General features: G+C 43.0%; 1 protein-coding gene across 1 annotated transcript in view; it reads left to right on the top strand.

The window, feature by feature from the left end:
- The first annotated feature begins 13457 nt into the window (after positions 1-13457).
- The window catches only part of LOC141215229 (spexin prohormone 2-like), a 13804-nt gene continuing 13204 nt past the window's right edge, over positions 13458-14057 (top strand). The window contains exons 1-2 of the mRNA XM_073665553.1: positions 13458-13799; positions 13877-13951. Of these exons, the coding sequence (XP_073521654.1) occupies positions 13797-13799; positions 13877-13951 (78 nt within the window). The 5' untranslated portion in view covers positions 13458-13796. The remainder of the gene's footprint in view (positions 13800-13876; positions 13952-14057) is intronic.

The raw sequence follows: 14057 nt of genomic DNA, 5'->3' as shown, positions 1-14057 counted from the left end.
GGGATGCTCCAAGAATAGCAAATTATCCCCTATTCATAGGGCAGGAGATAACTTTCTGATTCCTGGGTGGCAACTGTTGAGACCCACCTGCAATTCCGAGAACGGGGCCCTGGAACCATAATTTCTGCAGAGTTCCATTCATTGGGCCTCTGAAACTAGCAGAGCAGTGTACTTGGCTTTCCCATAGACAGTCTCATGGACCACAAATGGAGTGGAGGTCAAGCATGTGCACTTCCATTCCATTCAAGACAGAGATCTGTAGACCTGGGTTCTTGTGGTTTCAGCCAGCCAGTATCAGGATCACTTGAAGTCTTAGTGGTCAGACTCCATACGATCAGTAAGTTGTCCCCTATCCTAAGTATAGGGTGTTAGGCTGTGTGCCCACGATGCATTTTTTAAGCGTTTCCGCAGAGGCAAAAACGCTGCAGAAACGCTTAAAAAACGCATGGTAGAAAGTCCGCCATGTTCCCCAATGATAATCCGCATGTGCTGTGAAAAAAACACAGCACTACCAATTATTTTGCGGAAGCGCTGCGTTTTCGCCGCCATTGACTTGCATTGGAACGCATGAATTACGCATCACTGGATCTGTACATGCGAAATACAAACATTTCAATGTGCTGATGGTACCCGGGTGTGGAGGACAGGAGACTCTCCTCTGGACCCGGGTACCATAGAACCTGTAAAAAAAAGAATAAAATAAATATTATATTTACCTTCTGATGGCCCCCGGTGTCCTTGTCTTCACTTGCCGGCAAATCGCAGTGGACTGAAGGACCTGCGCTGACATCATTTAGTCATGTGACGGCAGGTCCTTCAGTGTAGTGTACCGCGAGCTGCCGGCAAGCCAGGACGGAGCGAATAAAGACTGTGGGGGCCATCAGAAGGTAAGTATAGATTTATTTTTTGATTTTTTACCATTCTTTTACTGTCACACTATATAAATCCATGCCGGTTGCATGGATTTATATAGTGTGACCAAGTTGTCAAGCTAAAATCGCTTGGAAAGCACTTGTCAACCCGCATGCGGAAATGCATGTGAAGAACGCTTCACATCCGCATGTCCCTGGCAGGAAAAACGCATGTACAATCCGCATGTACAATCCGCATGTACAATCCGCATGCGTTTTTTCTGCCAGGAAGATGCAGAAACGCTCAGGAAAAAATCCGGAGCATTTCTGCATCATGGACACATAGCCTTACTCGCATTTCTAGGATAACCCTTTATTGAGAAGTAACATCCAATGTGTTCATGTGACAGCACTGAGGATTTATTGGCTCCCCAAGCCATGTGAGCATTTGTGCCATCATGGCAAAGAATCAGAACAGCGCGGTGTGCCATGACAGCTGCACTACTACATGCCAAGCAGTGAAAGAAAACTTGATTCGATTTGAAAGTGGGTGAGGGAAGACACTGAACATTATGACACTCTCTTGAGCAATGCCACGTTGGAGAAGAATGGGCCATTATTTATTATAGAATCAGAAGGGAAAGGACTAGGTAGTGTGAGTGGCACCAGGGGCATGTAAAGCCATAGGGACCTTCTGTCCAGTGTGAAGCAACTATTGAGGTCCCAATGCCACTGCCAGAGTTTACTATATTGAAAGGCTTGCACAACACATGGCCTCCAGCGCTGTTTGGGATGCAATGGCTCCTTCTTTCCGTATTCAAATGTATTCGCCTCTCTCATACGCGAATACATTTGAACACTGCAGCGCCGGGACTTGGGCAGAAAAAGCGCTAATCAGTCCCCGCCCTGACATGCAGCGGTGTGATGAGGTCAGCACGCTGCTGATGTAATCACAATGCTGCCGGTACAGGGGTCACACAGGCAGAGGAGATGTCGGGCACTGCTAAGCACTTCATGGAGGAGTCAAAGAGTAAATGTCATGTTATTTTAGATGAGGGGCCGAGGGAGGGAAGGGTTGTGTTACTATGAGGCCACATTATGGGTCAATTTGGGGCATTATGAGGCAGCTAGGTGGGATTGTGAAAGGGGGCATAGTATAGCAGTATAACAGTGGGGTAGGGGGGACTTGGAAAGAGGCAGTTTTGGGGAGATATGGAAAAGGGCAGTATGTGGGGGTCATTATGTAGAGGGGTTGTGTGGGGGATATTATATGGGTGAGTTATTATATAGAGGGGCAGTGTGGGAAATATTTTGGCAAGGAGCAGTGTGTGTGGGGGGATATTTTATAGAGGGTTAGTGTTGGGGAGCATGTACTGACTGTAGTTCTGGTGCTACATTCATGTACTGACCTTGTTTCTGGCACTGCATTCATGTACTGTCAGTGGTTCTGGTACTGAATTTATGTACTGACTGTAACTATAGTGCTGGCACCCCTACATGGTTCTCCCTCCCCCTCCATGCAGGGATGCCAAAATACTTACCACCCCGGCCGTGGGGTGAGCTCCCCAACTCTTGCTTCCTCCTCCCTGCCTCCTGTGCCCGCCTCCCAGGCTTCCCAGCAACGCGTCTAGTGCACATGCGTGCACTCCCTTGTTCTTAAAGGGGGGGGCGTGCACACTTTGAAAAATGCCCCAAGCCAATAGCTGTGAAGCATTTTGTATAAAAGACATCCTCTCCAGTAGGGAGATGCCTGAGCAACCCCTGTAATTTCCCTACAACTTTTGTGTGTGCAACTGTATGTTGCCAGGTCCCCTGCCTTAATCCACTGTAGTTAGTTCATTATCCTGATTCTGTTCTCGTATTCCTGAATAGTGTGCATGTTACCCTGAAGCCGCTCCGGCGGTACCTGAACTCTGTAGCCACTCCGGTGGATCCCGAACCTGAAGCTGCTCTGGCGGTTCCTGAATTCTGAATCCGCATCTGAACAGACTCCGTATCCAGTCTTGTCTGTGACTCCAAATGCAGTCTATGTTAGTGTACCTTTTGGTGGTCAGCAGCTGCAGGACCGAGGACTGCCTAAGAGTAGTACCTGGTGGCTACCTGCAGCTCAAACCTGACTCCACCATCAGGAGCTCCAGTGAAAGCCAGGTAGGTGCTTAGCTACACCCCTGCTAGGCAAGTCTGGCCCCCATGGCACAGTGGGTTCACGAACCATGTGTGCCACCTGCGAGCATCACACACAGCGTTTCTGGTGCCCAATTCATGTACTGACTGTGTTTCTGGTGCTGCGTTCATGTACTGATGGTGTTTCTGGCGATGTATTAATGTACTGATGGTGTTTCTAGTGCTGCATTCATGTAATGTTGGTGGTTCTGGCATTGCATTCATGTACTGACAGTGGTTCTGGTGCTGAATTTATGTACTGATGGTGTTTCTGGCACTGTATTCATGTACTGACAGTATTTCTGGCACTGCATCAATGTAATGATGGTGGTTCTGATGCTGCATTCATGTACTGATAGTAGTTCTGGTGCTGCATTCATGTAATGATGGTGGTTCTGGTGCTGCATTCATGTACTGATGGTGGTTCTGGTGCTGCACTCATGTGCTTTCAGTGTAGCAATCCATAACGTGTTTCATGGCTAAGATAAAACTTAAAAAGTGTCAAAACTTAGAGATTTGAGATTATGAGGAGGATTTGGCGAGTTTCCGCTTCAAAAAACTCAGTTTAAGTTAGCGTGTGTTCACACCGATTGGAGCAGAAACTGAGCAGAAGCTCTCCAAATCCTTCTCAAATACTCAAAATTTGGTTCCAGTGATGTATTAATGAACTGATGGTGGTTTTAGTGAAGTATTCAAGTAACTACCTCTTTGAAAAAAAAGTTTGTGGCCCTTGGGATTGGTTCAGTATGGCATTGTGGCCCTTGGACTGAAAAGTGTTGTGCACCCGTGATCTAGGAGGTAGCACACCCTAGCCTCCCTCCTTAAACTGTGGTCCGTTTCGTGGAGCAGCTAGGACAGGCGGAGATAGAGGGAAAGGTTAATGATCATCTGTATAATTTATTTTTGCAAGTTAAAGTCTACAAGTAACCACCTTACCTTAGTGGCAGGCTGTGGAAGGACATTCGGTGGTGCGAACTTTGTCCTGAAGCCAGCCAATCGCAGAAGTTTAAGAAAGGCGGAAATTTGAAAGGATCAAAAATGCAAGTATATTAGGGGAGTCTTTTTTTAATTTTTTTATCTGTTATAATTATTAGCAATGAGGACTCCGATTCAGTATGAAACATGTAGGAAAAGCTCTCACATTTAGAATTTTTTTCATACTGAGAATGTTCAGTTTTAATCAATTCTGCCAATAAAATTTTTGCTATTTTTTTATCCAAAAAAAGTCTGGATATCCTTACCTTTTTCCAATTGCTACCACTGAGCAGAAGTGGTTTTCCATCCGAGCCGAGGATTTGCTGGCTATGTCAACGTTTCAGTGAGCTGGATCACGCTTTATTATTTATTCTTTTCTAGTTGCAACCCTTGCTGTATACCATTTCATCCGAGTAACTTGAGTAAATCCTTATATTTGATCTTTAGGGGACTATTAGATTCCTAACTAACCAAGAGATTCAAAACCTAGACTTAGTGTTATGGGCGATGCTTGGATAACTCTTCCCCTTGTAGACTTGCCTTCCTGGGCACTGTAGTATGAGCATGTTTGCTCATTTTAGACCTTGCTGGGGAGGAAGGACGAAGTAGAAAATAGAACAAAGCACTATATCAATGTTCTATTGTCATGATTGACAGATTTACTTGGTTTTGGCCATGTTCAGTCCAATGAACATTTCATAAGTGATCTCGCTGTATAGGATCTAAAAACACATTTTTCACTTCGGCTTACAATGTATGAGACCACTAGAGGTCTCCTCTGCATCACAAGTCGACTACTTTGAGTCGCTTAAAATATAAAGACTTCATTAACCCTGTGTGTATTCTGTTTTATGCGGTACTGTAATTGTGCAACCGCAAAATTTAGTGTTGTACTTCTGAATTGCATCGTTATCCCCTAAAGCCATGTTGTTACATAATACATTGGAATTATTTTTGATATACTAAGTGCCGACTTGCAGGTTGTAATGTTACACAATATGGACCAATCAATGAAATCACAAAACAACAATTATCAGCCAATTTGTGTAAAAAAGATTTTTCACCATCATTATTTCAACTGTTTAAAAATCCAGGTATAATTCAGTGAAATTTAAAGCATCACCTTATGCATTTTGGCCATAACTCTGTCCTTAGTCGCTGTACATGCTATCAAAAAACATGATTCACTTAAAGGGGTTTTCAAGTTTCACTAAACTATCGCCCCTAGGTGAAGTTCATTATAAAAAAAAACACATTTTTACGCTCGGTCCAGAAAAGTTTCTCCACCACTGCCCCGGGTTCTGTTGTTTGTCTGTAGAGCTGACATCATATTGTAAATGCTGCAGCCAATCACTGAGCCCAGCAGAAAGGCTCAGCAAAGGCGCTAAGATCAGTGATTGGCTGCAGTGCTGACAATGTAACAAGCAGTTCTGCAGACAAACAACAGAAATTGAGAGTGTAGCGGAAACACAGCAAGGGACCCCAAAAGGGAAAGTAATGCTCACTAGACCTTAATTTACTGAAGCAGGAAAAGCCTTTAAATGGATATACTTAACCAACTGGGAGGAGAAAAAGAAGACGTGACTATGGTAGCAGGGAGGCATTAAATAGTGCAAATTCTTAGTACCTGAGCTAGACTTGTAAATATAAATAATGCATTGGCTTCCGATAATCACTGTCCACCTTTATCCCCCAAAAGGGCCTGACTTTTTACCAATGCCAAACTGCATGCTACTACTGAAATCAAAAAAAGGGGTCCGAAGTATTTTAACCAACTGGTCAAATAGGGGCACCCAAAAATCAAATCCATATCTGTATATATCCCCACCCTAGTATTTAATGGTATCAAGTGACCACTATATATAATAATAAACCATAATACTTTATTGAGAAAATTAATTAAAAACAGTTAATAAAAGATGAATATCTCAGGATGCAGGGGCACAAGACAAGAATTTCATATATCAACTGTCAGGACTAAACCTATGATTATACATTAGCACATAGCTTAGTATCTCTTATTCATTCCAAATACAGAAAACAGTTAAAGATATTATTACCTGAATCTAAATTAACATGGTTAGTCACAGATGTGATGTTACAGATAGGTCCTGTGTCCCACTACCTTGACGCGCGTTTCATGCCTCTTCTTCAGGGGGCGTGTCAGTAAGGGGGGCGATGTCATGTTTAATTGTACAGCAGCCTGTGTGGCCTAAGCGTACTACCATGGCCTTCAGCTTCTCTGGACTTGTCTCCCATCGAGTACATCTGGGACATCATTGATCGACATTTCCAAAGAAAGCTGTCAGCAGCGGATCTTGATGATTTTCCCAAGTGCATTCAGTGCAGCAGAACATTCCTTAGACAATCATTAATAACCTCACTGATAAAAAAAAATGCGGCTTAGCATTGTCAGACACTTTTTAGAAATGAACATACCACTTGTTCCACAACCAAATCAGTATAACGCCGAGCTATTAGTGTACCTTCTGCAATTAAGACTAGATGGGTCTGGCAACCGTACATTATGCCACTCCATGCCATAATTCTGGATGTAGGACCATAGTAACGTTCCCTCATTAAGTAATTCCACTGACCTCACGCCACCGCTCTCAAAGGTGCAGAGGAAGACAGCAATGGTGGCTGGAATGGAGGTCTATCCTTTTCATAGATGAGTCCTGCTTTTGTCTTCGACACAATGATAGCTGGAGATTGGCCTGGAGACCACGTGGACAAGGCCATGAAGAGGCCTTCACGAGGGAATATCATAGGTGTGTAGGTGTACCTGGAAATTGGCCTGGAGACCACGTGGACAAGGCCATGAAGAGGCCTTCACGAGGGAACATCATAGGTGTGTAACTGTGCATATTTCCGTGTGTAACTCTCATATTTCATATTGTATAAGTGGAGATGTTTTATGTTATTGATGAGATGTTATTTTATTTCCTTTTTTTCATCATTTACAGATCGGTAACTTGTCTATCCATCGTGTGATTTCCATAACTCAATGACTTTTCCTTTTAGGTGTTGCAATTTCAATGTTGGGGAGTGTATTTTTATTTTTTACTGTGAATATGCACTGGAAAAACTACAATGGGGCGAGGAGCAAAAATATGTTCTGCTAAAACATCATATAATGGACAAAAAGCAATAAAGTAAAAAAAAGTTTTAAAAAAGCTGGTGAAGTACAAGTGAAGCTGGTGCGGCGCCTGCATATTACATGACTTTGTGCTGCCGATCTCTGATTCCACTGCACTGGCGCGAGATTTAGAGCACTGTGTGGATGACGTAGAGACGTCATCCACTTCCATCCAGCTAAAAGAGGTGGTGTTTGAAGGGACAGGGGCGGTGCTGATCTTAATCTAGATTTGCCCATCGTACCGGACTTTGCAATCTACATGCAGAGCGAAACAAGTATTAAACACTTTTTCAGGGCTTTTGTCAAGCAAGGTGTGGGAAAGACTTAGTGCTACACAAATAGAAGTGGGAAAGGGAGCCCAGACTCTAGGGAAAGGGGGAAGTGGAGACCTCCTAGTCTGGTCTAGTGTCACCCTGTCTCAACTACAGACTTTATATTGGCTCTTTACCAATCGCCGCACGCGTGCCTCGCCCTGACTTTCCCTGGCGTATGGCTAAGGCTAAGGCTAGGGAAGGGAGGAGATGAGCACTAGTCAATCTCCACTAAACTCTATAGACAACAAGGGTAGACAAACAGGGGGAAATTGCTTAGCTTTAGTCGACTCCAGACAAATGCACACACGGCCTCAAGCTCCAGAGAGGACAAAATACTGCTCTTGCTAAAGTCTCACAAGTAGTAATGAATATCGCCGGCACCTTCCTCTCAGATACACTTGACATTTATACACCCCGACGAGGGAGCTAATTAGCCAGAGGGGGGTAGCCGCCGGGTCCTAGAGACAGCCACTAGCCTCTAGGAAGATGTCTGTAATGCCAAACGTAGAGATCTCCTGCAACCAACTGCAGGGCGACTGTCTGTCACCTCTGACACACCCGTGATATGTTTGCAGGGGCACCTATGAGGATATAAAGGGGTTGTAGGAACCCATTTACATGATTTTAAAGGTGATGGGCAATGTTTATAAGCCAAAAAAATGCTGATATGTTCCCTTTAAACCATAGAATATTATAATTACAGTATTTTGAGCTTAAGATTTCTTATAGTCCACAGTGGATAAGAGGAACCAATGAAGCGATTGACGCCAGTACAACGGCGTGGTATAAATGCCGCTCAGAATAAACAGAATGGCATTACACTGGAAAGCGCCTGTCACAGCCACAATTAATGATAATAGAGGAACACACAATTGCATCAGGATGTTCTGTGTTAACCTAATTAGGCCTAGGGGGTGTTAAGACCTTTCGAATGTACCGTGACGTGTTTATAGTCCAATTTGTACTGTATAAATACATGTGCAGAAACTAAACAAGGGCAAGGTCCCTAGACCGTAACAGCCACAACCACAAACAGAATACCGCCGATTTTCTTACATAAAAGGATCGGGACTGCAAAATACATAATTGCATCTTCATGAAAGGACAAAGCTACCTTAGATAAATAACTAGAACAATGGTGAGGATACTTCAAGAAAATTAGAACACCGTCACTGATGATAACCCTTATTTTCATTTTTTTTTTTTTAGTGCACACAAAAGGCCTGGATATCTGCCATGTTCCTGATAGCCATCATTGCCGACAGCAGTGGAGGCACAAAGGTAAGAAAGTTGGAAAGTTCATGCATGGACTTTTAAGATGTTGGTGTGTATGGAGAATAGCATCTTAGTCTATGATTCTGTTTGTATTTCTATATCCAGGTTTTAACTAGAAATTGGGGTCCGCAATCTACACTATACCTCAAAGGAAAGCGTGAGTTAGCCTTTAATTTTTAAATCAGATTATTATTTAATGTATGGACACATTGCCTACCTTAGAACTTAGAAGAACTAGGCTTGTCTATGCGTCAGCTCACACGGACAAATTTGCAGCCATTCTCACAGCTCCTTCCCCCCTGTACATGTTGTCGCTGCTTGTCGAGGCAGAATTACTGACTTGTAATCTGGTAGGGCCATTAGTGCACAATTAAAGGGGTATTCCGGTACAAGATGGAGTAGGTGAGAACTTCTAGATCGGTAGGGGTCCTTTTGCTGAGACCCAAACTGATTGTCAAAACGGGACACCTTTGTTCCCCATCAGAATGCTGTGAAAATGTGAATCCTTGACCGCTACTCCACTCAATCTCCATGGAACTTCTAGAGAAAGCAGAGCGCTGTACTCAGCTCGCTTCTGGGGTCTCTGCACCATTATTGAAGTAATAGCCTATCCTGTGGACCTATGGATAGGTGATAATTTATTGAACTCAGAATACCCTTTTAAAGAAGCACTCTTCCCATCAAAGTTTTTTATCTTCTTAATATATTACAATCATCATATTATATAGCACTGTGTACATACAATTGCTCCTTTCGCCTTTCTACCCAGTTCAGTCTTCTCTTTCCTCTGCTCTATGTAGAAATAGGAAGTCTCTTTTCCCTGCAAAAACCATTCCCCTCTTCAATTCCTGACCCAGATTCTCCTTCCTCCTCCCGCTGCCAGGGACTTTTGCAGTGATGACTCATGCAGGGAAAATTGATCTCCTGTTTCTACATAGAGCTTAGAAGGATTCAGCTGGTCAGTTTTTAATCACATGATGTCATAGACCTAATGGAAAAGAGAAGAATTAGCTGGGTAGAAAAGCAAAATGAGCAATTGTAATACCTAATGGAAAAGAGAATTATTTGGGTAGAAAGGCAAAATGAGCAATTGTAAGTACACAGAGTTATATAATATGATGATTGCAATAAATTAAGATAAAAACTTTGATGGGAGGAGGAGGAGAAGTGTTTTGGCTGTTATTTCCCCCATACCAAATGGCACACCCCCTTACTGATACCAAATTTTGGAGTGAACCTTTTATTCGCCAGTCACGCGGATAAATAAAATATCTGCTGCCTGACTCTCCATATTTATTATGATTGTTGGTGACTGCTGGGTGAAGTCTGGAGAGGTGAGCACCTTCTTTCACAAATTGCCGATGCTGCTGCTTTTCCTTTTCCTGACGGGAGCACCGGCCGCAGCAATCCGAGCAATGCATATGGTAGTGCAGCGCAAGGCACAGACAGCATCCTAACTTCTACTCAGCCACCGCTGCCAGCTAAAAGGATGTGAACTCCTTTGCTGCCTGTTCTGATATCTTTTGGAAGCGTTAAGCAGCAACAATCCATCATTTGTTTACTGTTTAAATAAATTTGTGCCCCCCCACCCATCTGCAACGAGGACCCCTTGTCCCAGCCCTGATTACACGCAGCATAAATGAGAATAGTATTCATCTAACCCATATTCTACACATACTCTGTAATAATCCATTTGCTCTGTAGATGGCAGAAGAGATGTGCTAGAAATGGAAGACTTTCCTGTATCAGGACATGTCAACTGGACGAATGAAATACAGAAAGGCGTACTAGGTAGGACGGAAGAATTAATAACATTTATGTATGTCTCTAGTAAAATCCCTACCTGGAAGAATGGTCAGGGACACATTATGATCCAAACAACACTTGATAAGTACCAGCAAAATAGCAAATGACTAGTCCATATACAATTAAAGTGACAGTGACATATGCTAGTCAATGTATTATGTAGTGCTTACCCAAAATGGGGGAGGATTAGATGAGCCCACCATGCTACCCCGACACGCGTTTCGCGTGTTGCTTTCTCAAGGGGAAGTGAGCACTTCTTGTTTCCTCTACCACTTCCTCCTTATTAGACCTACCTGTATATTGTGGACAGTATATGACTTTTTAATATATAATTAATGGTGATTTTATTTATTCATTTGATTGGTGGTTTTCGTTTACTCCATTTTGTTTCTGTGCTTTGGGTCTATTAAGTAATAGGAGTTTTCCACCTTTTACTGAATATAATGAATTAGGGGGAACTACGTACGTTTTGTTCCCAACCTGGACCTATATGTGTTTTATGAACATCTATAGTATGTATTAATTTTCTCATCAGGTATGGGAGAGTAGAGTCATGTATTAAACCTGGCTATCACCTCTTATTACTAGCTAGGAAAATCTTATCTTACCTGTCAGTGCTATGTCGTAGGATAACATTAGATAACTTAATGACCATTTATGACCTAAGAATTATTCACTGCTTTTCTTCTTTTAGGTTCGCAGGGGCCAAAGTCAATGCTGCAACAGATATACAAGAAACTAAATCTCTACAAATATTGACATGCAAATACTTTGATTTTCCTTTCTTATAAAATACATGTTGTTTTCCTACCATTGTCTTCCTGGTTCTGTTATCTCGTCAATGCCCAAAAAATGCATGTCAACAGGGAGCAGCAGTGAAAAATTAAATACTAGCATCTTACTAACTGCATTGGATCTTTTGCTTAGTGATATGTATCCTGGTCCCAGATTGTAAGGGGCCCCATACTAAGTAAATATCTGTTGGCTGAACGATGGTTCGGCCCGCAGCCAACTCTCCCGACCCCTGCATGCTTCTGAGCATTCACTCTGCCAATGTCACGCAAGGTGTCAGAAAGACTAAGTGCAACACAAAGGGAAGAGGGGGAGGAAGCCAAACACTAGGGAAAGGGGGAGTGGCGACCCCTAGGCAGATCTAATATCACCCTGCCTACCCTACCGTCCCTATATAGGTTCAACACATATCGTCGAGCAGGACCCTAAACCCTGGATGACCCTAGAGCTTGGCCCTGGATAGGGACGGGGAGGGGTGAGCATTAGTCAAGTCCCGCTACAAATTAAAGACAACAAGGTAGACAAACAAAGGGGATTAACTTAGCTTGAGCAGACACCAGAGGAGTAACGCCAACTGTCCTCCAAGGGCAGCAGGGAAGACGCTAGCCGACTGCTTGCGCTCCGAACCTGTACATAGAAGTATCACCGGTGATTGCCTGGAGCAAACTGAGGGTTTTTAACTCCCATGCAAGGATGTGTCAATCAGCAGCAGGTGGAAGGTCGCCGCTGGGTCTTAAAGGAAGAAGGATTAAGAAGGTGTCTGCAATGTCAAGCGCAGTGACCTTCTACAGTTAGATCCAGAGCGACTGTCTATTACACCCAACACACCCGTGACAGCCGAGCCCTCCAAACTTTCTCTGCAAGAGAACCTCTACAAAACTCTTCTGGTGGCAGTCTATCTCGCCGGGAAGAAAAGGATCTGAAATCAGACTTGCCGGATCCTTATCATCTGTTAGACTTCACTCGACCTTTGTCTACACTGTGTTCCAAATTATTATGCAAATAATATTTTCTCAGATTTTCCCAAATTACCTATATGAATTGCAGTCATTGTAATTTTCCAGTCAAATAACTATTAGAGTACAATTGAAAGGTTTTTGTACAAACTGCCTATGATAACAGTATATTTTTACAAAAATAAAACACTCAAACTGCACTCAAAATGCATGTTCCAAATTATTATGCACAGCAGAGTTTTCAACCTTTTCATTTTAATAAAGAACAAAAAAATGGTCATTTTTGAAATTATAAGCATTAGCAGGTTATTACAAACTGAAATCAAACAGTTTTCAACTCAAAACTTTATTCTAGGTGATGTTACATTTGCACATAGGACCCCTTGTTCGAAAGGAGCTTCTGAACTCTCTCGTCCATTGAATTTGTCAGGTTTTGGATGGTTTCTGCTTCAATTGTTTTGCATGAGGACAGAATACCCTCCCAGAGCTGTTGCTTAGATGTGAACTGCACTAGTTGATCCCCACTGAACACTAAAGACAACAAGGGAGGACAAAAAGGGGGAAATTGCTTAGCTTTAGATGACTCCAGACAAATGCACACACGTCATCAAGCTCAAGAAAGGAAGAAGTAGCCTTCACAAGGAGTAATGAACATCACCGGCACCTCCCTCTGGAACACAGCAGGTATTTATACACCCAGGCCAGGGTGTTAATTAGCCAGAGGGAGGTAGCCGCTGGGTCCTAGAGACAGCCTCTAAGAAGACGTCTGTAATGCCAAACGTAGAGATCTCCTGCAACCCACTGCAGGGCGACTGTCTGTCACTTCTGACACACCCGTGACACAGGTACCATAATCTGCATCATCCCAACATGGAGGATTACAAAAAGAAGCTTACGGAAAAAAAACTGGCAGGTCATACGCTAGAATTTAGAGGAACTACATGGACATAAACCATGACAATTAACACGGTATGTCTGCTGTCTTCTCAAGATAGCCCCCCATAGCATAAGCATCCAGCTGTTTTTCACTCCAACAAATCATAGGCTCATTTTTAACCTTGTCACCAATGTAAGTCACCTGGGTTCATTCAACCTTGCAATCTCCTCTAAGCCTGTATAAGTGTTAGAGGTTACCTGAATCCCCAGGAATTGAGACCAGGCACAGCAGCAGTTCCATCTTATTGTTTGCATCTTGCTGCCCACTGTCTGTTGTTATTACGCCTTTTTGGGGGTCCATGTTCATTCATAGGACATCAACGTAATTATGTACTGGAATAAAAGAGCCTGACACAGATCTGGCGCTTTAATCATTACTGGGAGATAAATGCATCTAATTCCCTCATACTATGCAGTGTTGTCATTCAACAAATAGATGAATGAAAAGTACATGACTAGAAGACGCTCATCATAGCCTATCAAGGGTCTGCATGACTTACACTCATTAACAAGACATCCAGGCGTCTGACTCGTTTCTGATGAGGGAACATCTGTCACATTGGCTTAGCCCACGAGAGCATCGTCTATAATGGTAAGGAAACTCTTTTATACTTACGCAGCTTTAGAACAGATACAATATTTCATACGATCTCTTCTTTTTTTTCTTAGACAAGGAAAGCTGTGCTGTTCTTTACCTGTGCAGTCTTCCTCTTTATCCTGTCTGAATCAATGTCTGCTCCTAAGGTAACATTGGGCGTATATAGTATTGTGACTGACCATCGTATACAGACTAGTCGGTGTAGGGTTACTTATGTGGTAAACAATACCTTATAGATTTCTTAGCTGGTTC

Source organism: Phyllobates terribilis, unplaced genomic scaffold (assembly GCF_046119375.1).
Source record: "Phyllobates terribilis strain yellow unplaced genomic scaffold, ASM4611937v1 Scaffold_231__1_contigs__length_3143052, whole genome shotgun sequence".
Classification (NCBI taxonomy): Eukaryota; Metazoa; Chordata; class Amphibia; order Anura; family Dendrobatidae; genus Phyllobates; species Phyllobates terribilis.
This window is presented reverse-complemented; position numbering and strand designations above follow the sequence as displayed.